General features: G+C 37.6%; 1 protein-coding gene across 3 annotated transcripts in view; it reads left to right on the top strand.

The window, feature by feature from the left end:
• The window catches only part of SLC4A4 (solute carrier family 4 (sodium bicarbonate cotransporter), member 4), a 291,594-nt gene that overhangs the window by 153,565 nt on the left and 112,841 nt on the right, over window positions 1-25,188 (top strand). For all 3 annotated transcript variants that reach the window (XM_004681227.2, XM_004681226.2, XM_012724181.1), the window contains one exon: window positions 19,256-19,413. In XM_004681227.2, the coding sequence (XP_004681284.1) occupies window positions 19,256-19,413 (158 nt within the window). The remainder of the gene's footprint in view (window positions 1-19,255; window positions 19,414-25,188) is intronic.

Below are 25,188 nucleotides of genomic sequence, written 5' to 3'. Positions count from 1 at the left end.
GACTCTAGATTAAATATATTACATTGGCATTTACAGGTGAAATTTTGTAGTGATGGTTTTTTCTCTTTCCCTTCTTCTGTCCTTCAAATAACAAGCCACTAGCCAGCCTAGTACAACATTAAAGATTATTTTTGCATTCATGTGAACCAACTTTAAAATTTGAGACTGCTCAAAGCCTATAAAGCATGTGAAGTTATATAGATAAGTAAGGCTTTGCACTGAATGTCTGTACAAAGGTTATCATGCATGGGTGAAAATCACAGATAGTCACCCATCGCTTTTGTGATGAATACAGTGCCCTTAGATTCATAGGAAGGGTTCCAAAGTTTGTGAGATCCCATCTTGTTTTTCTCTAAAGTAGTTTTGCAAGGTTCTCTCCCTTGCTGATTTTATCCTGACTGTGAAAGAGAGTTCATTCAGGTCCACTAATACACCACTCTCTCCTCTGTGTTGGGGGCCACTGCCTGTGCTGTTTCTTTTGTCTGACTTGCTTTTCTTGCCCAGGTAATGGTATTCACTTATTTCTCTGAAAATATCTTTTCTTCCAAGAAGGTGCCTGTGACTCTCCAATCTAGGCTTGAACCTGCTGTGATAAGCTGTTGTTGCCATTGTGATGATGACACCTGTTAAGTGTTTGTCTTTATCAATAGGTCATTTACTCCAAAATTGAGATGATTCTTGTGAAACCATTGCTTGTGGGTCATAATATGCCAGTGACTAGTTTTTATGTGGCGGGCAAGCTAAAAATAGTTACAAGGTTTAAAAAAATATATATATATTTAACAAAGTGTATATTGCCTACAAGGCGTAAAATATTTACCATTTGGTCATTCAGGTAAGTTTCCAGTCTGTGATCTAAGTCATTGTTACATGCTAAGTAGAAGAACTTACGTTTATTTATACAGCACATTTTCTTCAGCACATTTTCTTTTCTTGGCACATTTTCTTTTCTTGGTCGAGGCAGACGTGGAGTCCACAATGATGTTGTGAGCACTGCAGTGAGCTGAGTGAGGCGTGGCTATCACAGGGTTCTTAACTATGGAGTAGTTACACTTAAATAAAGCTTGGATATAGGATAGAGGTATGGAGGGGGTAGAGAAGATTTACCAAAGACAGAGTGGGGAGCAGAGAGGGGGGTTGACTGAAATACACTGCTGCTTTAATGAAGAAGCAGCAGGAGACTCAGGGAGGTCTGCTGTGCCATGTGGGTCAACTTCTTGGCCAGGGATTGAACTTATGCTGCAGTGGCTGGCTATAGCTTGATAGTGCTGAGACGTAATCCCTTGCACCACCAGGGGCATCCCAGAACACATTTCTAATGCTGTGGTACTTTTAAGGTAATCCAGGCTTGTTGCACAAATTTATTAGCAATTTGCATCAAGACACATGCATGCTTATCAGTTTCTTAGAAGACACCAAAGTGGCTGGAGTGGTGATCTTATTTTAAATCATAGAATCAGGATGGAGAATGATCTTGACAGACCAACCACAAGAATTTAACAAGAATAAAGGTAAAATTGTAGTTTTAAAAAAAGAAGGTGAATAAAAATTTTCAGAAATACTATTTTTGGACAGAGGGTTTATGATTTGCTTCAGATTTAGATATTTCAAAGTTGCTCATTATCCAAACTAGTTGAGAATTGTCATTAGGAGGGTGAATTTCCTGAGCAACAGTTTTGAATAATTTAGTAACTTATCCCAAACTTATAGAATTGGAAAGATCTGAGGGGTGGGAAGTTAATGAAGGCTCCTTTACGTGAAAGAATAAATTTACTGTTATTCTAGATGTGAAACTGTGGTAGCAGGTACGTTTCATATAGATGTGTGTGTGTGTGTGTGTGTGTGTGTGAGTGAGTGAGTGAGTGAGCGAGTGAGTGAGTGAGTGAGAGAGATAGAGGGAGAGAGAGAGTTACATATGTGAATGAGATAGGAAATAGAGCTTTATTACTAATTGATTTATGAAGCTGTTATTAAGTCCTTTTTTTTGCACTAAACATTTTTGTAGAGACCAGTACTGTGAAAATGAACAGGGCATTGTTTCTGCCTTTTAGGATTTTGATTACATACTGTGAGACAAATCTGTAAATAATGTAGGTGTGTTAGATGTCTTAGCTCAGAAAATGGAGTATTAATTTTACCAGAGGCTGGGGAGGAGATGGAGGTGACATTTGAGTTAATTATTAAGTTGAGTGCTTTTCAAATTCTCAGAATGTTTGAAAAGAAGCAAGGGACTATGACAGGGAATTGATCACCATGTAGGAGATTAGAATAGGTGGGCTTTGAGTTCTTTTGAGATTTTATGTTTTGTTTATTATTTATTGATTTTTGATTGAAGTACTATTTGGGTACCCCTATCAGGTATTGCTACCACAGTGCACCCACCACCAAATCACACATATTCCACCACCATAGTCTAGTGTGCTTCCTTCCCTCTTTTATTTTACTCCTTCCCCTTGGTGCTTCAGTTCCATAGTCAGCTATCAAGTGTTTGTTTTTAAGCTTGTCTTTATTTTACTCTTAGTTCAGTTACTTTATGTTCCACATATTAGTGACACCAGTATTCATTTTTCTCCTGATGATTTGTTTAACTCAGCATTATCTCTTTCACCTTCTCCATGTTGCCACAAATAGCACGACATTGTCTTTCTTGATTGCTGAGTAGTATTCTATTGTGTATATATACCACAGCTTCTTGATTCCTTTTATATTTTCCTCTTGTGTAATTGCCCTAGCTAGAACTTCTAGGGCTGTTTTGAATAGTAGTGGTGAGAGTGGAAGTTCTTGTCCTGTATTAGATCCTAGTGGAAAAGCTTCTCATTTTTTAACATTAAGAATATTAGTTACAGCTTTATTATTAGTTACAGAGGTATACTCTGTTCATCTCCAGTTTTTCACACAAATAGATGTTCAACCTAGTCAAATGCTTTCTTAACATATACTGATATGATCACATGAGTTATCTTTTTTTGGTGTGGTAAATTATGTTGTTTTTCAGTTGTTGAACCATCTTTTAAGATTTTCTGGCTTGTTGAATATTAAATGAGAGTTATACGGGGTTTCAGGAAAAATCAAAATTTCAAAAACAGGTACATCTTTGAACTGGCCTGTCTCATAGAACAGCGCTTGGATGAATTCTCAGGTTCAGTGTTTCTGTTGGTAATGATCTGTTGGTAACGATTCATTGGTGTTCAGTCAGAGCCCTCCAGATACAAGTGAAAACCTTGCATGGAAATTTCTGCATAGCTGTTGCCTACCGTGTCAAAACCTTACTCTCTCCTCAATTCCCTTTTTCTGCTTCTTCAGTATTTTCTATTGTTCTAATTTGGTGCATGTTCTCAGAGACCTCAGTGCAGGGTAGGGTAAAAAAAAATTCTGCTAAATAAATAATAGCATGACTACTACAGATTTAATTATAGCTATACAGCTGCCTGTTTGAAGTGTTCTGCGAGGGCCATATGGTCTCTTGTACATCCCAGCCCTGGAAAGACTGGGTTTAAATGTTTCCCAGCTGATAGTACTGACTTCTCAGAGAACTGCTAGCAGCCATTTGAAAGGCAATCGGTGGTGTGTTTTGCTTCCTTTGTCTTTCTGTGGATGGACATTTTATTGATTATTTCTTAATAGATTCCAAGTATTAGATTATTAAAGCAACCACCCAAGCAAGTCTTAGGAGATATGTCTACTTGTTAGTTTTACAGGCTGACTTTTGTCACTCCATTTGGTGAGCTAAGTGAAAAGTACTTCTGTAGCTAACCATTTTCACTTTATGGTTTTGTTTTCAAAAAAGTGTTTTACAGATGATTTTTGCTTTCTGTTCCAGCGTGTGGTAAGATAGGTAATGGAGGAGGGCATAGCAGGGGGCATCTGTCCTGTCCTTACCACTGATCTAATAGTGGGACCTTGAATGAGTATTTAGCTTCCCCAGCCCTTAGGAGAGGTAGAACTGAGGATCTCCAGTTTCACAATTTGAGGAGAATGAGTTGGGGGTACATATTCTTGTCATGGGTGAGTATCTAAGGTAGAGGATCAGTCTTTCCTTTTCCCATTTCAGTGTTCTGTGCGCCTGAAAAGGCCAAATTCCCCATTCCTTGGGCCACAAAAATCTTCCAGAATGTACTGTTCGTCAAGGTCTAAACCTCAGAGTTTTGGTCTTCATTATAGACTCTCAGTTCAAAGACTCTTCATGCAGTGACTCTTAGGCTTTTTCCACATTGAGGAACCATTTGAGCTTGTGGTGAACTGTATGCTTTCATCAGAGAATTGCCCAGTAAATGTGGAGGTGCAAGAGTTGAGTATGATTTCAAAGTGCCCATGGACCCTTTATATCTCCATCAGGAGCCCCAAGTTTATAACTGCTGCTCTGTGCTCTGGTAAGAGCCCTGTTGTTTCCATTGACTCCGAGTGAAGGAAACTGCAGGTGAATTTGAGGCTGGAGAAGGTAGGAAGCCAGAATTGAGAGTTCCAAGGTCCTCAGGATGCCCTGCGGAATGCTGTTCACGGCTTGTGGACCACGTTGGGGTGGAGCAAGCGGTGGGGTGGTGAACAGTGTTCTCTGAACTTCTGCCCATGGAAATCCCCCTACATAGGAGTTTGCCAAGCTTTTAACTTTTGCGTGTTGGTTTCCTGTATTGTCTCTGATGATTCCACCCTCCCACCTTTCATTCCTTGAACTTTTTGTTTTTAAGAGCACAGTCTGTGTTTATTAGCCACCCAAATGGGATGTGTGCAGAAGAAAATGCACATGAAGCATCTCCCCTGAAACTATAATTTTCTCTTGAAGTCACTAATCACACGGAGCTAATTTTTGTTTGTTTGTTTTGTCTTCATTTGATTGTTCCTTTTGCAACTTCTCTCTCCCATGGCAACTGGAAATTGTGGGGCAGGAAGAATGAAAGACACCCAATGCTTAGGATCTTTCTTTTTGGGGTGGAAGAGGAAAAACTGTAAACAGATACTGCTTTTTAGATATTAATAGGTAGGGTGAGAGTTGGAAGGAAAACATTTTATGTTTTTTGTTTTTTTTTTTCCTGCCGAAAACACAGTCATTCGAGGACAAGTGTGCCATTCTGAGGGAATGCAGATAAAATGGTGCTGCTATTGTGAGGAATTTTATTTCTTTTACAGTAGCCTTGCACTGATCTACCCACATTCACCTGACTTTCAGTTTATGTGATTTGCCTTAGCTTGACCATGGTTAAGATATTTTTGCCATCTTCTCCAGTTAAACTCATACATCTATACGTTTTAGTGTGATTAGCTTACCTCAAAAGGCACTATTGGATATATATATGTACATTTTTTTTGCATTGAGTTGTAATTTCTTTCATTTTTATAAACATATAATTAGTAATATAAATATATATATATATTAATTTTTTTCCATTGAGTTAACATTACAATCACCTCCACTCTGTCAGGTATCACCACTGTGGTGCACTTACTGCCAATCATCCCAGTCCACCACCATCCTGCATTGTGCTTCCTAGCCAATTTGTTCTTCTCCCCTCCCCACTCTTTTTTGGATGCTTACGTTCTGTAGTCTGCTTTCAAGGGATAATTTCTAAGCTTTTCTTTATCTGACCCTTAATTTTCTTTCTTTATTCCACATGTTAGTGTTACAATTTGGTATTTCTCTTTCTCCTTCTGACTTATTTCACTTAGTATAATCCCACCCATGTTGCTGCAAATGGCATGAATTTATCTTCTTTTATCTCTGAGTAATTTTCCATTGTGTATGTATCACCTCTTTTTAATCCATTCATCTGTTTTGGGGAACATAGGTGTTTCTATAATTTAACTATTGTAAATACACTATGTGAATATACATTTTAAAATGTGTAATACAAACTGGAAGAAGTGATTTCTGTCCAGGTTGATTTTATTCTGTTCTTCTGGGAGAGCAAAAATTATTTTGTCAAGCAACTCTCATATACTGTAGGAATATATTAAAACTCTTACAGATAATACTTTTTGTTACCATCTATTGTATATCTGTTGTGCTTTTTCAGGTACTATACTAGTAGCTTTTTATATATTAGCTACAATATGTAATGTATTATCAGCCTCACTTTATAGGTTAAGTTAACTCTGGTCTTTTCAACAACTGTTGCTTAGGTTAAAATAAAATGAAACTTAAGGGCACAGATATTTTCAGTGTTCAGATTTTCATAGGTCTATCTGTTATTCAACAGTATTGATGAAATAATGACTCGTGATGATGGGGAGTGCTGAACAGTTGAAGAAGTACAGTTCCAGGGTGTGTCACTTGAGACCATTCTCACTTCCTCTGTCCTGGCTTTCAACACATTTGATATACTGCCTTTTAATTTTTCTCAACTCTGTTTTCAAGATACTATGCCCACTGATGTTCTCTTGCTGCAAGGCCTAATGATATTCCTTAAGTTATCACCGTAATTGAGGGACCCATAACTCACTCAGCATTGCACTTAGACATTTTCGCACAAAATCTTACTCTTCTTAAACTGTAAAGTGGTCAGTTTTGGTCCCCATTTTACAGAACAGAAAACATACCTTAAAGATATTAAGTAAAAGGGCCCTCCCTGGTGGCACAGTGGGTTAACACACAGCACTGAGAAGCTAAAGTCACCTCCACAGCATTAGTATGATCCCTGCCCCAAGGTGACCCACATGGTGCTGCAGACCTCTCCTGACTCACCCCTGCTCCCCTCAGCAGTGTACTTCCTCAGTCTGCCTGTTCTCCTCTTCACTCTGTCTCTGGTGAATCCTCTCATTGCTCCTGCACCTCTGCTCTGTGCTCCAGCTCTCAATGCATAAATAAATAAATCTTTAAAAAAAAAGGATTATTAAGTAATGTGGTCAAGGCCCCACAGCAAGGAAGAAGAAGAACTGAGGTTTACTTACAGCTAACTCCAGGAGAGCACCACTCCTGAAGCTCTCTGGGTTTATATTAATGCAGAGTATTGATGTCCTATCACTAAAGTGGTAAAAGTCACTAAAGTCAACATTTTTTCTTTTAAAATATTGCTGTCAACTCACCACTTAAATAAACAAATATTGATCATTGCTCGCCTTTAGTTTTCTTGTGAATAGGTCCCTCATTTTATTCTTGTTGATGTTTGTGATTAGATATTACTATTTATCACTTTGCTTAAAACTTTGGGTCCCTTTGTTTTTCTTTTCATATAGAAGAGTGTGTAAGGACCCCCCAGCACAAGGGTGATCAAATGACCCCACCCATTTAACCAATATTTAGTGAGCACTTGCTGCAAGGCTTTGCCTTTATAAGGTACAGGGAAGACAAAGTTGAATAGTTTATGGTTTCTTTTATAAGGTATGGTATGTGCTGGCGGGAATTAGGCTGGTCAGGTCACTATGGAAAGTTGTGTGGAGCATCCCCAGAATACTAAAAGTGGGAGCTACCATGTGACCCAGCAATTCCACTCCTAGAGATCTACCCAAAGGACACAAAAACATTAATTCAAAAGAATACCTGCATCCCTATGTTTATTGCAGCACTATTTATAATAGTTAAGACTTGGAAACAACCCTCATGCCTAAAAATAGATGACTGGGTCAAAAAGATGTGGTAAATATATACAATGGAATACTATTCACCAATCAAACAAGATAAACTTGTGCCATTCACAGCAACATGGATGGAGCTAAGGGATTATGCTCAGTAAAATATGAAGAAGGAAAAAGAAAAATATCAGATGGTTTCTTTTATAGAAGGAATGTAGGGGAACCAAGTAAGACATCAGGGGAAAAATAATAACAATGAAGCACAGCAAAACAAAAATAAACAGACAACTATAAATCAGAGCATTCTGTGGTGAGGGGGCAATGGAGAGGAGTCAAAATGAGGGTGAGAATAGCACAAAGGATGGGTACATGGGTGAACTGGTAGTGGGAATTTCATGGAGAAATACATTGTGTAAAAGTGAAGGATGATGTAATGAATATATTTTTAAAATTAGGACATATATATGGTAGGTTAAAACAAATGAGAGTAGAAAGAACACAAAGGACTATTAATGAGGGTACTTGTGTGGATTGGTGGTGGAAGTTCAATGGGGCCTACACCTGATAAATCAGACAGTGTAAAAATGTTATAAAATATAAATGAAAAGTAAAAAGCATAGTGTAAGAAGTCATGGTCATGTCAGTCAATGAGAACATCATGGTGCATGTAATCACAAAGGGAAGGCGGAGGTTGTATGGTTGAAATTGGTCTGGGAAAGCAGGGGAATGTCAGGGCTAAGCTTGCCTTCTCTGTAATTCTTCACTAGACTTTGGAGGCTTCAGTTGTAGTTGGCATCTAAGGGGCAGGGTTGCGTGGGTGTGCATACATATGGAAGGGTGTTCACCATATAGATTAAATTGAAATCTGATTTTTTTTCAAAGATTTTATTATGCACACAAAAACTGGGGTATGGGCTAGAGGTGCAGGAGGTGAAAGGATTCACCAGATAGAGGGAGAAGCAGAACAGGTGGATCTACTGAAACACACTGCTTAGGGCAGCAGCATTGAGAGACAGGAGAGGTCTGTTCGGCCGTGTGGAACAACTCCCTAGCCTGGGCTCAAAATGCTACTGCAGTGGCTGCTAAGAGCTTGACAAAGCTATGTGTTAGTCCTTGCACCACCATGGAGGGCCCATTATTTCAAGTCTTTATTTTTGACACTAAAGCAGGTATCTGGCTTTACGTAACGTGAAATCCATGACACAACCATTTAAGGAGAAAAGAATTTTTAAAAATAATACCAAATTCAGGTAGCACCTTGATTTTCTTTAAATACTGTTAAAAAGTGCTGTTCTCTTTATTTGAGTTTTCACCTTCCCCCTTTTCTTGCTGATAAATTTTCATGGCTGGTAAGTACTGATGTGCTCATTTTTAAAAAATTAAAGGTTATCTGTATAGACCCTAAACCATTGTAGATGTTTACCACCAGCATGCTGTTGAAATGATTTGGAGAATTTAGGACAATGTCTTCTAAACTGTAGAGGGCAAAAAATATTCATCAGAAATAAAAAGGGTTTTCCAGTGTAGGAAAATGGACAAATTAGTGAAAAGAATTTACGTTATGGCTTGACTACATAACTGTATGAGTTTTGTGAAACCCCTTAAACTTTGTAAACTTTAGTTTTCCTCATCTGTAAAATGGTTTTATAGTACATTTCTCATTAGATTGCTGTAAGAATTCAAATAAAATAGTAATTGTGAAGTTTAAGATGTTGTAAATAGCTACAAACATAATGACACTTTAAAAAATGATATGGCATGAAAATGTGACTCGATATTTTGACAAGTTGATTTTTAAAGTAGGTCAGTACTTGAAATTTCATCCTATTTAGGAAATCAGAACTGATGGATTGTACTTAATGTTATATTTAGTTTAATAGCCATTTGTAAATGTGCTGCTTTGCAGAATCATTTGCATTAATGGTGGTGAGATGTCTAAATTTGGAAGGAAAAATTAGAAAATCAAATTTTCACCCTCAGGGGACTGTTTTCATTTTGTATTTTTAAAATGGAATAAACGAATAAAGCATGTTCACAAAGTAAAAACACGTAGTCACAGAGGCTTTTGGCATTTTTGTCTTAATGACTTCGCAATCTCTCATGTTTTATACACTCTGAAAGTCTCAGACCACATCTGAATGTTTAATGCTAATAATACTATAAGTGAGTGTGTCTAAATTTGGAGTCTGTGGACAGTCAAGCAGTGGCTCCTCTTTTTAGGCATCTTAGACATTGGGCCAATGTATTTTAAATTTAGCCACTAGAAGAATCTTCTGTAGCATAGCTGAGAGATAACCTAAAGGGCAATCACAACTTCTATTAAAAATAAGGCAAAAATGTTTGCAGTAATTGTGCCAATAGTTTTCTCTATCACATTCAAAAAGGTCCGTTCTCACAATTTAGTTAGAGGATGTATATCTTCCCTTAACCAAGGTATTTTAAGATCATTTCTCCTATGTGATCTTGAATTAAAAATCAATACTTGGCTAAGTTTGTAAAACAGGTTTCATTTTCTCTTTTCTGCCACTTTGTAGGCAACCATACAATTTACAGTAAAGAAATGAAATTTAGGAATGGAAAGCTAGAGTGTGTTATATATATTGTTTCAGGAATGCTGAAACCCTGTCAGCCCAACACTCTTTCCAGAAGATCCACAGGGAAAATATGTACACAGAGGAACAGAGGCAAAGGCATCCTTTATTGCTGGCTGTGACTTTGACTGCAACCTTCCAAACTGACTCCAGTGAGCTAGGCAGAGCCTAGTGCCTCCTTGGTAGCCATAAATGTCTTAGAAGCAAAACAGATTTCTGTACACAGATATTAAGCACAGCCCTACTCTGTGTTCTGGTGCTGGCTGCTGGCAAGTGGAGGGAGGGTAGGAGATACGCATGGCCTTCTGTTAACCACAGAAATTAGCTGTCAGCAATGCACTGTTTAGCGATCATATTCCCAGAGTTTGCATCAGGTATGCCTGCTCCAAATATATACATACACACAGCTCCTGGTAGGTCAAACCTATTTCAAAATTACCCTAGGGATAGTATCTACAAGGTTGTTTTTGATGGCCTGCTGCTGTATCCCAGTCTTGTTAGAAGCTAATTTTCGCCAGAGGAAAATATTGTTGATCAGTTTATGTTGTACTTATGTTGAGTGGTAGGATATTAGGGTTTGTATAAAATTGGAAGACAGAAATACATCACTCAGACAGCACATCCAGATGATATCCCCTATGTGTGCAGAAGGAAAAGGGAAGAGGCAAGTTTATTCCCCATGTTGGAGAAACTAAAAAGATGGGGAAAAGAGTGAGACCCACATTTTTCTTGTATCTTGTCAGAATGTCTTATCTCTTCTAATTTTACAAAACTCTTTATGTATTAGGCTATGGGATATGGTTCTAGTTTTTCACTTTCATGTCAGTTTTTTTTTTTTTTGTTAGAGGTTTCCTAATCAAAGTGTGTTATAGTGAAAGAATACTTTATTCAGAAACTTGTAATATAATCATTAAATTAAAATGGATTTGAATTGCACGGGTTCATGTACATGCAGTTTTTTTTGATAGAGCAGTTGACCTCAGTGTCTGTGGTTTCCACATTCACAGGTTCAACCAGCAATAATGCCAGTTGGCTGAATCTGAGCATGCGAAACCCATAAACACAGAGGGTCTTGAGCATCTGTGAGTCTTGGTATCCTCAGGTCCAGTTTTGGAGGGGGGTATCCTGAAACCCATCCTCCATGGGTACCAAAGGTTGAAAATAGTTATGGGGGGAGTCAAGAGTTGTATGTGTATTTTTTTTTAAGATTTATTTATTTATTCGTACAGAACTGGGGTACAGGCCAGAGATGTGGAGGGTGAGAGGATTCACCAGAGACAGAGTGGGGAGCGGAACAGGCAGATCGACGAAGTACACCGCTGAGGGGAGCAGCAGGCTGGTCAGGAGAGGTCTGCCGCGCCTCCGGGGGCAGGCGGGGATCGAACTCATGCGGAAGTGGCTTAAGCTTCTTTGTGCTATGCTTTAACCCGCTGCGCCACCAGGGAGGGCCTGTATGTGTATTTTTAAATATCTGTGGGGGATTAGAGTTCCTAACTCCTAGTTGTTCAGCGGTCGATGATATGTATGTATTATGTGTATGTGTGTAAAAACATATATATATGTATGTATAAATAAATCCGAGTAATAGTTTTACAGATATAGGTATATTTATATATCATTATTCACATTTATGAAATAGAACATGACCAGTGTTGTATATTTGTATTCTATGCCATAATTTCTTTTCTTATTTTTACTTCTGCTTTATTTGGTTTTCATTCACTCAAGTTTGTACAGGTAATATAGTACTATTCTGATTCCTTTAAGCAGATTATAAAATCCTGCCTTTTAAGTTTGGCCTGCTGGAAAAATTAGTGCAATGCAAGCTAGTTCATCATAACTAGAAATGAAATCTGTTAGAAACATTATTTTTAGGTTGGAAATTTCTGGTTCATCAAATACACAACTCTGAACCTCTAACTACTCACAGAATCTAGATCCCAGGGCTCACAGACTTAGAGACAGGTGTTATGTTAGAGGGATATAGTTGAGTCTACCAAAAGACTGAGTCACTTGTCTCATCAGCTACAAGAATAAAGATGTCATCTCCTTTTTCCATTTATTTGTTTTGCTGTGAGAGAAGACAGTCAACCTTCTTGTTTTAAAGCTCTGTAACCCTCCCATTAGAAAGAATGTCAAGTGAATTTGTCAGATCCTAATGCATCAAATTTTCCTAAGATACAGAGAAAGGAAGGGTAAAGGTTGAAATGTGGTAAGAAAATACTTTTTCCTTCTCTTAAAGTTGATATTACTGTTTGCGCATGTAGCAAATAAATAAATCCAAACTCACAGAACATAAATAATTTACTGAGATGCTATTTGAGTTCCTTGAACCTTAACTTCAAACAGCATATTTCTGTCTTCCAATGTCATATCTTATGCACTATTCAGGAGTCACCTCAGTGACATTAAAGTGTAGAGTCACTATATGATTTTTTTTTTCTTAGCGGAGACATTTTTAAGAATGAAAGTTTGTAGATTAATAGTTACACCAGAACATTGGGGCTGTTGCATACAACCCGACAGGTTTGGTGGCCCTATTTGGCTACTTAACATAGTTATCTTTACTATGGAAGGACATGGTACTTAGGTGTCTAAATGATTTTGAGTTTACCAGATGAACTTGTTTAAGAAGGAATGCGAGCTGGAAATTTCCAAGGAATGGAAAGGGTGAAGTCAGCATAAAGAGAAATAGGCTAAGAAGGAGAAGAGAGAAAAATACCAATAAGAAAGCCAAGAATTAGCTCTTAGCCAGGGAAAACAGGTGAATGTTAGTCTGTGGACAAGAGGCATTAGACAGAATGAACTGAGAATAACTTCAAATTGGAAGAATTAAGTCACTTTCGTGGAGAAGAAAATGAAATATATGGAATGTGGTGGCGGTATATATAAGCTATGTAAAAATAACAAGAAAGTGACTCAAGTTTAAATGATTTTTTCCAAATAACATTTATTGTAAGGATATTGAAAAGCCCATAGAATCACCTAACTCATCAAATTCAAATGACAAACCATGAGTGCTTTTGGCTAGTTATTTATCACTTATTTTAATATATGCTAAAAGTGGTACCAAAAAAGGTGGGTTTTAAATACCTGCCTTGGGATAGAAGAACAGTAATAACCTGACTGACTAGGAGATGTAGATCTGAGGGGTGTGGTAAGGAGACTAGATGGTACTGATCTCATGCCTGTCCCTGGCAATCAGCATTGATTATCTATTAGCTATGATGATCCTGTATAAAAAGAAAACAAAACTTAAAATAGGCAACTGCATTCGTACAAGTGGGCAGGAGACTAACATCTGGACAGATATGGAAGCTTGCCTTTTAAATCAACCATATATGATGAATATGAGTAACTTTTTCATTATCACACAGAGGTATCTAAACTACCTGTTTTATGAAATGTTCACTTGTTCTGCTTTACCCATTCATAATCTCTAGTTTCATTGTAAGTTGCTGCTCTGATCAGTGGGTTGTTAGAAAAATGCTCAGAAAATGAGGAAGGCAAGAAAATTATATTTATGGCAGAGGGAAAGCCCTATAGTTCTAAGTCAGTATAGTAAGACCTGGCTCTGGAAGGAAGGGTACAGACAAGTATAGAAGGAACATGAGACGTAGACTTATGGATTTAATCGCAGAGTTTGGTAGTGTTTCCTGATAAAGGCAAAAATGGTTGTGAAGTGGTTGAGCTAGTCAAATTATCCCTTACCAATGATAGCTCTACCTGGCAGTCTTTTTTTAATGACAAAGAAATTTAAAAATGTGTTGAGTACATGGTTTGTTAATTTAAAATTATACCTTCTTCTAGGACAGGTTTTTCTTTAATTTTTTTTTTCCAAGATTGGTCTAATGGTTGTACCTTAAGATCATTTTTCACTACATATATTTTTATTAACCACCTTCATGAAATTTTAATACCACATATATATTTATTTCTGTACCCTGTACTGTAGGCTCTTGAGGACCTAAAACTATTGTAATAACTGGGCACATAGCAAGTACTTTAAATCCATTTCTTTGAAATCAAAGTTGGCTAAAGGATTTTCCTCCCTACTGTGTGTGATCTCTGTAGCTGACCTTGCATAAAATCTAGGATGGGTATCCCTTGGAGAAGCAATTACTGGTCTATAAGAAAGGAATATCAGACCTCCTTTGTAATTCAATCCAGAGGCATTATTGGGTGGTTTTCCATCTGATTTGAAATCCACAAATTCTCTTCTTATTTTCCTTACCTTTTATACTCTTTGTAATTCCTAATTTTTCATTACTCTTTTGTATAATGTTTACTTTTTAGTATTTAATTATTGTACACAGTTTATTGTGCAGACCTAGAATTGGTAGTGATACTTCTTCCTTCATAGATAAAATTAGGGTACATGAAAAAGATAACATAAATGAATTGGTATTTCATGATCCATCTTTACAAAAGGGATCTTTAAATAAATGTTAACTCACAGAAGAGCCTTCCTTGAACTCTGTTGCCAGGTGTAATTGTTGCATATTATGACTGCCTACTGAACAATACATTTTTCTTATGGTATTTATTTTCATTATAGTTATTTCTCTATTCTCTCCATTGAACTGCAGACTTCAGGAGATTAGGTCTCTCTGTTCTCTGCAGTGTCTGTCACAGTTACTATCAGACCTTGAGCTTTATAGGCACCCATAGAATTTGAAGAGAATGGAGTTGAGAGTGGAATTAGATGGGAGATGAGAACATTTCTGTCCAAAGCAGCATATTTTAATCTGTTTTCATGCCAAAATGTGCCTTATTTATCTCCTCGTGGGAGATAAAGCATTCTCAGTCATACAGTGATATTCAAAGTCTCTGAGAATGTCTAAAATACAGAAACTTATTTAATTTTATTTAACCTGGCATCCCTCAAATGCATTTAACAAATACAGTTTTATGAAGGGCCTGGACGCTGTGGTAGATAGAAACCACCTCAATTTAATTTAAGCCCAAATGGAATTTTCTTCCTTATGTAATGGGTAAGAATTCTTGATGAGTTCACAGAATGAGCAAGCTACAGTACCTCGGGCCTGGACTGAGGACTCTGCAATTTCTCTTCTCACTCCTTTTTCTTTTCTGATTGTTTGCATTTGAGTGCTGACTTCATTTTCTCCTAGTGGGGTTAACCTTCCCATACTTTCCAGGGCAACAGGTCCTTTCGATGTGGTGGGGAAAGGAAAATGTTGATTTTTTTTTTTTGCACATTAAAGTATTATCTAAAAGGATTTGGTCTCTACTTCTAATCTTTGAAACAATCACTGTAGTCAGGAGGGGAGTTTTTAAAGATTCGCTCTGTCTAGGCCTCTTGTCCTCCCAGATGACCTAGATGGTGGCAGTATGTCCAGAACCTACTACTTTTATTTTTTTAATTGAGGTAACATTGGTTTACAACATTGTATATTATTTAGAGTATAAGATTACACTCTTCAGGTGTGTGTGACTGTATCGCACTCATCTCCAGAGGACTAGAAATAATCTCCTGTTGCCCATTGTTCTCCCTCCCCACTCTCTTCTCACTTCAGCTTCCTGTAATAGCCTCAAGTCTGTAATCAGATTTCTAGGGCTTCTTGTTGTTGTTTTACCTTGATTTGTGTTCCACATATAAATGACACCATCCAGTATTTGTATTTCTCTTAGTATTTCTCCTAGGGTAATCCCTCCCACCCCCCAGTTGTTGGAAAAAACATCTTGTTTTTTGTTTTTTTCCTTCTTAATAGCTGAGTATATGTGCATATGTATATATGCACACACATACAAACCACACACACACACAGACCACATCTTCCTAATTCACTCATCTATCTTTAGTTTGTTTCCATTCTTTGGCTATTGTCAATAGTGTTGCAATGAACATAGGAATGGGAATGCATGTATTCTTTCAGAATAATGTTTTTTTCTTCATTCTTCAGGTAGGTATGGAATTGCTTTTGAGAAATCACATATTTTTCGTAGGGGTTGGGCCAGTCTACTTTCCCAATCACAGTGTACAAGGACAGAATTTACTATTTTAAAAGAGAAATTAAGAAATGTTATTGGGGGGGGGCACCCTGGTGGCTCAGTGGTTAAAGACACGTGTGACCAAGCTGTTGCCAGCCACTGCAGCCTGAGTTCAATCCCCGACCAGGTTGCTGACCCACATGGTACAGCAGCCCTCTCTTGTCTCGCCTCTACTCCCCTCAGCAGTATGTTTTGGTATGTCTTCCTGTTCTGATCCCCACTCACTCTGTGGAGAATCCTCTCACACTTCTGGCCTGTACCCCAGTTCTTGTATGCATAAGTAAATAAATCTTTCTTAAAAAAGAAAGGTCATTGGAAAGGGCATAATGATAAACTATCATTCATTCATTCAATAGATAGAATAATTATTTAAACTTCCACTCAAGTATTCTATGAGGTATTAGGGAAGTTGCACTGAACAAAATGGCGGTGTTCAGTACAAAGTGGAAATAAAGTTTTCTACTTCTTAAGAAGGTAGGAGCAAAGGACTTCCCTCTTGAAAAAGCACAATCCAGAAATAAGTTCTCAAGGAAGTGGCCTGAGATGGTGCTGAACTCTGAAGGATGTTTAGAAAGACAGAAATGAGGAAAGGACAATTTTGACAAGGGGTGTGGGTCTAAATACATAAAACAAGGGCCAATAGTCCTATGACCTGCTGAACCAGAGCATGTAGTCTGTTGGGAATGGGAAGTATAGTTAGATTATGATAGATCCTTGTATTCATTGTTTAGCAATGCTGACTCTCTCTGGGAAGGTTGAAGGTCATTTTAACAGTGATATTTTGTTATGCGTTTGGGCTACTTGGTCATATTGCACTCTTCACTCTACTCTGAGTCACAGGGAACCATTCATTACTGCAGCTTCCTTAGGCCAGCATCACAGTTTTGGCAATTTGATGTTTTAAGATATTTCCCATGACTGCTCTTTTCATATCTGTATAATACAAACAATTTTTTTTTAAATACTAGCATTTCTTAGAAGATTAATGGTGTAAACTTTGGAAAATTCTCTTACTGCTTAGAAGTAGTCATGTTACTAACTTCTAAAAATATATATCTTGCCTTTGATTTATTTTTATTTTGGTTTTCACTGAATGATAAAGCCTTAATGTCCTTTTTTTTCTCTCACAACTTTCTAAGAAATGCAGAAATAAAGGAAAAATATCCTATATAAAATGCTACTGAGAGTGGTGGACTTTCAGGGATCAACTCTTATTTTCCATTATTTAGAATCCTCTAAATTGAAATTGAAAATAAAATGTTATTGTAACATTTTTACTAATGGGGGCAATTGGACTATGCCTATTACTTCCCATATCAGCAATAATCCATAGGAAAAATACTATACTCACTGTTGATTCTTGACTTGACAGAGGTATTTATAGTAAGTCATAAGTATATATCAGAAGTCTAGGCCTTTCCTACGACCCTGTAAAATTCTTATCTCCATCTTTCTGTGACTGTTAAAATGTTTTCCTAGAGCTGCTAGAGGTATTTCCCATTTAAAAAAAAAAAAATGCTTGGACCATCCAATTCTAGCTGGGAGTTGGTAAGGGAAGAAGAGGAAAGAATAACACTTACAAAATAAGCTTTGAGAGATAGTGTTAAACTTTCACTTTCCAAGAAAACCACTTTACACCTTTACCTTTCTCCTCAGTTTCCTTCATGTCACCTCCTTCCTCCTCCTGACCATCAAGTCACTTGACTTTCACTGAAGAAATAGAAGTCCTTAGAAGCCCTCATCTTCACCAAATCTCTCAAATCACCTCCATTTATGCCCACATTTTCTGCTTTCTCTAGTTAGGGTTGATAAGCTTTCTGTGTTTCTATTTGAGGCCAACATATCTACCAGTGAGTAGATGTTTTCTCTTAATAGTTCATGAGCTGCTTTTGTGTTTAGCCATGGTCTCTGGCACAGCATTAATCTATATCAACTAGATTAATCTCATTAACCATCTGAAGTGTTACCATATTTCTCTTTTGAAAGATCCGTTACTTTTTGCCTGCTTCCCTATTTCTTGTTTATTGCTGGTAGCTGTATGTCTCAAAACAATGATCTCCACTCCCTGTCTCTCCATTCCTTATCCTCCCTGATATCCACTACTGACAGCTCTTGTCAAAACCACCCAGCACTTCTGTCTTGCTGAATTCATTGACCAATTCTTAGTCCCCATGAAATTTGATGCTTGTGTACCCTGATTTCTCCTTTACCTTACTGACCTCCTTTTTCAGTGTCCTCTGTCACCTTTTTCAGTGTCCTCTGTCACTATCTCCTTCATTTCTGTGAATGGTAGAGTCACTTAGGGTTTAGACCTTACATATCTTCTTTATCTACACTTCCATCCTAGTGTGTATCATCCTAAGCAGTGGGCTTACATACTGTTTGCCTGGTGATAGCCCCTAATTCTATGCCTGCCTAGCACACCTTTCCATTTGGGCTTTTAGTAGACAAGTCCTTACTGTGGCCTTCAGAGTCCATATGAACTGGTCTCCCTTACCAGTTCAATTCCATTTGCTGCTACTTGCCCTCTTTGGTTCCCAACACACTGATCTTTTTACTTTTCCTCTACCTGCCAAGCTTCTTTCTATCTTTGAGGCTTTGTACTTGCCGTCTCTTTACCTAGAAGATTTGTTGCCCAGATCTTTGTTTGATTTGTCTCCTCACTCCAGTGTCAGTTGTATTTCTTCAGAGGCCTTAGCTATCTGAAATAGTATCATCTTGTCTGGTTTGTTTTTCCTTCTTAGCACTTGTCACTACTTTAAATCATAGTGTGTTTCTCCCCTGCAGAATATGAGCCCAAGGAGGACATAGATAATCGACTTATCCCTATATCTTTAGGGCTTAGATCAGTGCCTAGATGGCAGTAAATTCTCAAACATGTAAATTCTGTGAGTTTATAAATAAACAGATGGAGTTGTACTGTATATTGTTTTATATGTAAAGCACCTACTTATACTCTCAGTATTTTTGAAGCCAGAATACAGAGAGATGTTTATTACAATAGAACAGTTAAATATAATAGGAAAAGGGCTAGCAAGGGCCTGTTGTTTATAGACTTATTTAAGGGCATTCTCTTGAGTGATGCTTGGGGTGTTGCTACTTGGTCCCATCTCTAGAGATAAGTTGTTTTCTTGATACTTCTCACGCAGCTGAAGAATAAGTTCATGAAAAAACTGCCCCGAGATGCAGAAGCTTCCAACGTGCTTGTTGGGGAGGTCGACTTCTTGGATACGCCTTTCATTGCCTTTGTCCGACTACAGCAGGCTGTCATGCTGGGCGCCCTGACTGAGGTCCCCGTGCCCACAAGGTAAGCTGCTTCCTGACCTGCAATGTGGTTTATAGGGAAACCTCTGCTCCTTTACGCTAGAGAATTCATGGAATGAAACAGGCAGAGTAAATGTGTCTGAAAGGTGGAATCTGATATAACGACTTAGTCTGATTTTCATTCTAACAAATAACATGGCATTTGTATACTGGTAATAATACCAATATGTATAACGATTGAAAGTGTGTTAGTTTCTTCTTATGTGTTCATCTGTATAATAATATTTTAAAAGTACCCATATTTAATATTATGATGTATTTTATTAATATTATCTATCTTATGGATGCAACATAATTAAAATATTATGGCTAGATATCATAGTATTTCAAAAGTACCTTGATTTTAAAAGTATGTGGATTTTACAGATGATGAAGCTGAGTCTGAGAGTTCAGTGACTTGCCTAAAGTAATATAGGTGGCAAAGCTTCAGAGGTTAGAGTTGTTTTCATTTGATCTTTTTTTTACCAAAGTTGGTAGTGGGTATCTGCATTTATTTATATAGGTATGTGTATATATATGTATATATACACACATGCAAAATTCATTAAGCTGAACATTTAAATTCCCACACTCACCCTTACGTTGTTTCACACAAACTTTTATTTTAAAAGGAGGCATACAGTTGTGGGCTCATGATGCTGGAGAAGTCATCCTGTTTCTCTGAAACTGAGCTCAATGAAGTTAGGAAGCTTGACTTGTAGCGTGCATTTAGGTGAATAGATGCTAATGCTTCACTTAAAGACATGCTGAACAGAGTTTAAAGAGAAATTTGTGCTCTTTAGTTGACATCAGAAAATTATTATGATTGGATTTTTTTTCTTTGTACTGTGCTGTCCTTGAGCTGCAGGCAAGGACAGCTGATGTTCTGTAATGTTTCCCCATGTGAACTGGGAGTACTACCATTCTCTCTGGTGAGTTCAGGTGTCTGGAGCATTAAGTGACAATGACAAGAGGTTCAAGATTTTTAGTCCCAAGTCAGGAGGAAAATTAGGAGAATTAAGGCTTCCCAATTCATAATTGTAGACTATTCTTTCTGTTCATTCACATATTTTCTCTTCTCTTCCCCTGCACCTCATTTTTATACTCCATGGACACTCAAAATGGGAATACCACTTGGGACAGGAACTGGCCAAATGGCAGAGAAAGGAGATGATTATAGTTTATTCAATTAATGGGATTATTAAGATTTGTATTTTCTGCATTTTAGTTCTTGCTTTGAAAGCATTCCAGCAGAGCCTTGCAGTTCTATATGAGCAATCACCTGGCAAACAGATTGCTGACTGAGATTATGGCTGAAGTCCAGCTCGTGTGCCCCGTGGCTTTATCTGTGTCTCTTCAGATTAACTTTACTGGGGCTTAAAAGAAAAAAATTGCAGACACGCGTTAAATCATTCTTATCCTTTTGTTTTTATTACTGCTTTCCTTTGGATGCTATAAATAAAACACATTTTAAAATACTTTTTATTTAAACAATAATAAGAGTTCATTGAGTCACAAATCATGACCATTTTGTGTGCTTCTTGTCATCTGGCTCTTCTTTTCCTCTCTACTAGAGGATGGTGCTGATCTAGAGGTAAAATACATCATTTGAATCCGCAGAAAGAACCCAGCAGATCAGGGGAGTGTAATTCAGAAATGTCATGTAATTCTCTCAGGGTAATATCTGAACAGTATATCCTTGCCTGTTGCCATTTTTTCCAGGAAATAGTTTTATCTATTTGCTGTCCTCCAGATGAGTGCAAGCTATAATCAGTGAGTAGGGAGTCTCATTAGCTTTTGTGTGTGTAGCTAATGTGGAGCCATTTACAATGGTTGCATCCTGTGAAATCCAATAAAGGAAATCCCACAAGGAACGTGGTGGACGTGAAGGACGGCGCTGCTCTCAGCCTTGTGGGTCAGCAGACACACTGCCCTGTTGACTGTAGGAAGCTCTGGTTCTGTTTGTGCACACCTTGCAGTGTGCAGCTTGCAACGTGTAAGGTTTTTCCTTTTGAGGATGGAGTAGAGTTATGCTGTTATGTTATTATTACTAATAATAAGCAGTGGCCCCTTATGCACTGTTTAGGAAGTGTGACTCTAGAAGCTTCCTTTGTTTAGAAGCCACATGTTTCTCTATTTACTCCTAATTGTGTGATGCTTTTGGTTTTCTACTTGCAGCTTGACTGCTACCAGTTGGGTGGAAGTTCTGTACTGACAGACTCATGTACGAGAAAACACACACACTCTGTTCTTTGATCTGGTCACTTCATGTAGGACATGTTTACATCTTGCAGTTTGCTCACTGTCATCTTGTATCTTTCCCTAGAGACTGCTCGCCACATACTCATATTTGTGAACTAGGAAAGGAATAAATATTTGCCCCATTTTACTATTGATCAGTGTTGGTAAAGGGAACATTCACTATCAGTGCTAGAGATTGAACCATGGGTTTTTGGCTCTCAGACCCAACTTTTAGAATTTAAGGAGAAAGTGAAAATGAAAATGAATTGGATTGAAACATTTTAGGGTTTTCCCATGAAGAGTAATAAAAGTCTCTGATTAATTCGTCCGGTTCTAACCTCATTTTTTACATCTTAGGATATGAAGTTATTCAACGAGCCCCACTCCTCTAAAAATTAGCATGTTTATCCCTTTTGCTATCACTGTAGGTTAATACATAATTTATATTATAAATAATGATTTGCTTAAAGCTGCCTGTGCTTGCTTGTCAAAACCATACTAGAGGCTTCGGGATGGAGGTCTTAGGTCAGTTCTCGCTTTCCTGACAGTGCAGCTGTCAGCATCTGTTTATCAAATGGAATATGGTTGGTTATGGTGGGTTTGTGGTCTTCATAAATCTATTGTGGAAGTTAAGTTAGGCCACATTTTCCGAAGCCTCTAAATATGAATAATGGGTTATTTGATTCACTGTTATTTTGATAGAAGGGAGTAAAGAATTGGTACATGCTGAGTTTATTCTAGAAATAGCTGTGATATATCAGGAAGGGAGGGGGATGCATCCTTTCTGAAAAGATTGAGTGGTTTAGGAAGGCGGCCTCTTTTTCTGATATTATGCTCTGTTTCTGCCTATAATTATTTTGTGAATGTGAGTATAGTCCATTGGTTCCGGACACAGATCATCTGGCACTTACTTTTGTTGTGGAGAATGCTAGAGGCATCCTCCCCAGGCATAATTAGTTATATGAAAATGCTCACAAGACTAGAAGGCCTCATGAAGATTCTCAAGACAATTAGGCACTATTAAAAATTCTAACTATGTTTTATTTCTAATTATGAATGAATAAAAAGAACTCAGTAACATGAATTAATTTTTCCCCTTGAACTGTTATCATGGTCTGTGCTCTAACAGTCACACAAATGTGATGTTTACTCTAATTTTTTAATAAAGACAAAAGCTTCTGGTTAAAAATAACATCTGTCCATTAGCAAAAAACAGCTTGGGTCAGGAAAAGAGTTTTTAGTACATTGTAAAAGCTGTGAGGAAAGATCTACTTCTATCATAAAAGTTGTAACAGTTTTCACTTCTTTGAGGGTGGAAGGGGAGGGAACACATTTAAGGTGGCGGTAAATTTAGCTTGATGAGTTATTGTGTGTTCTTAGTTTTCCCAAACCTCTCACCCCTTTTCAACAGTGCAGTCCAAGTTAGAGGCTTCTTAAGGGTCTCTGTTCCTTCTGGTGAAATTCTTGACTCAGTGATGTTTACTGCCAGATTTTCTCTATATTTATAAATGGCCAGATTTTCTCTATATTTCATTTGAAGGAGATGGACTTACTGAATCGCTTCTAACTGTAGCAGTTAATATTCTTTATAATAATATAAATGTATATGTATTATTGTTTAATGGATATGTATTAAATCCATTATGGAAATGGAGGTCAAGTTTTTTTTTTTTTAAATAAAAGTTACTTTACCCAGCAAAGAGGAATTGTACATATATAGTTTGTTTTATTATGTCCCAGGCCCTCCACCAACAAAAAGATTATGGTTCACTGAAGGCTGAGGTGATGATTAGCAATAAAATAAATTTAATTAAGGTACATAATTTTTCACACTTAATAGATAGCATAGTACTACAAACACAACTTTCATATGTCTTAGTAAACCAAACATTGTCACTGACCTTGTGGTGGTCTAGACCCAGACTTAGAAAATCTCACAGGTGGGCTTGTACACCTTTATGTCTAGGTTACTGAAGTAATATAATTTTCCCATAGGGGCTTTATTGTTATCATAAATGTTAGTCATTATTCGTCAGCTTCTTCCATTCATTTTTTGGTACAATTTCTTTTTCTTCTTTGTGTAGAAGACATGGGGTGTAGGCCAGAGATATGGTGGTAAGAGGATTCACCAGAACTAGAGTGGGGAGCTGAACAGGCAGATCTATTGAAATATACTGCTGAGGGGAGCAGTGGGTGCTGTATGTACCATGTAGGTCACCTCCCTGTCCAGGATTGAACTCAGGTGGTAGTGGTGATAACGCTGAGACTTAACACCTAGGCTACCAGGGAGACCCCCCATTTTTTTGGGTACAATTTAGCAGAGAACAGAGTAAATATTTGTAGAAAATGTATGATCTCATCTCATAAATTCTAACTTAGAAGCACCATTACTCTGTCAGTTCTTGGAATAGTTACCTATCATTTGCCAAAGTTTATAATTGAGCACCATTAGTGACAGAGTATTTTTTTCACTTTCAAACAAGGTAGTATTTTGGCTTTGTTGTCTGATAGTCAACCTGATAATTAACTCTTGTCGGTTCCTAAATGTGTATTTTCATAAATTGTATCTGTAAACTGTAATCATGATGGAAGTGCTAGGAACAGGAAGGGAGAGATACTGAGTGTTTTTTAAAAGATTTCAGATATTATATATTGCTGCAAAACTAATATTTAGATACACTGTAGCAAAGGCAACCCATTATTTAAAAATGTGTTAAGTACAGTATAAAGAGGTATAGGTATTTTCTCTTGCTGCAGTACAACTACCCCATTTTGCCTCAAATTATGGTCTTGTCCTGCCTGAAGCTGGCTTACAGTTAACAGGCGAATGGGGCTGAGGACCATGACTAGTATTATAAGTGTTTCTACTGGCTGAATCTTTTTTGCACATGTTACACTCAAGTCAGTTATCAAACCCTTTAGAAAAATACATTTTACTGTCCTATGGAAACAGTTTCTAAAACTACATTTAGTGGTATATAATTTAAATCCACCTTTTAAAAAAAATTATTTGTGAATACAGAACTGGGGTAGAGGCCAGAGGTGCAGGGGCAGTGGGAGGATTCACCAGAGACAGAGTGGGGAGCAGAACAGGCAGATTGAGGAAGTAAACTGCTGAGGGGAGAAGCGGGCGGGTCAGGAGAGGTCTGCTGCATCATGTGGATCACCTCCAGGGAGGGAATCGAACTCATGCTGAAGTGGCTTTAGCTTCTTAGTGCTGTGCTTTAACCCGCTGCACCACCAGGGAGAGCCCTAAATCCACCTTTTAACTAGACAACTTACAGTATCAATGATACTTGGGTATTGGATGAAATAATATTCAATTCTAATGACTTCCTTCAGATATCATAGACGTTCATCCTTGCTGAATGCTTTTATTTTCTATAGTGCAGTAACTCTTGAGAATGTATGTGCCACCCTTTCCCAGAAACAGTTTCTACACGAATAAGTACTAAACAATTTTTTTTTATTAAAAAGTTTATTTTTACATCATTTTGCACCTTTTTTTTTCATCTCAATTGTAATCCCCACGGGTTTC

The sequence above is a fragment of the Condylura cristata genome, unplaced genomic scaffold (assembly GCF_000260355.1).
Source record: "Condylura cristata isolate star-nosed mole 26May11 unplaced genomic scaffold, ConCri1.0 scaffold00012, whole genome shotgun sequence".
Classification (NCBI taxonomy): Eukaryota; Metazoa; Chordata; class Mammalia; order Eulipotyphla; family Talpidae; genus Condylura; species Condylura cristata.
The sequence above is the reverse complement of the archived record's forward strand: the minus strand, read 5'-3'. Positions and strand labels throughout refer to the sequence as shown.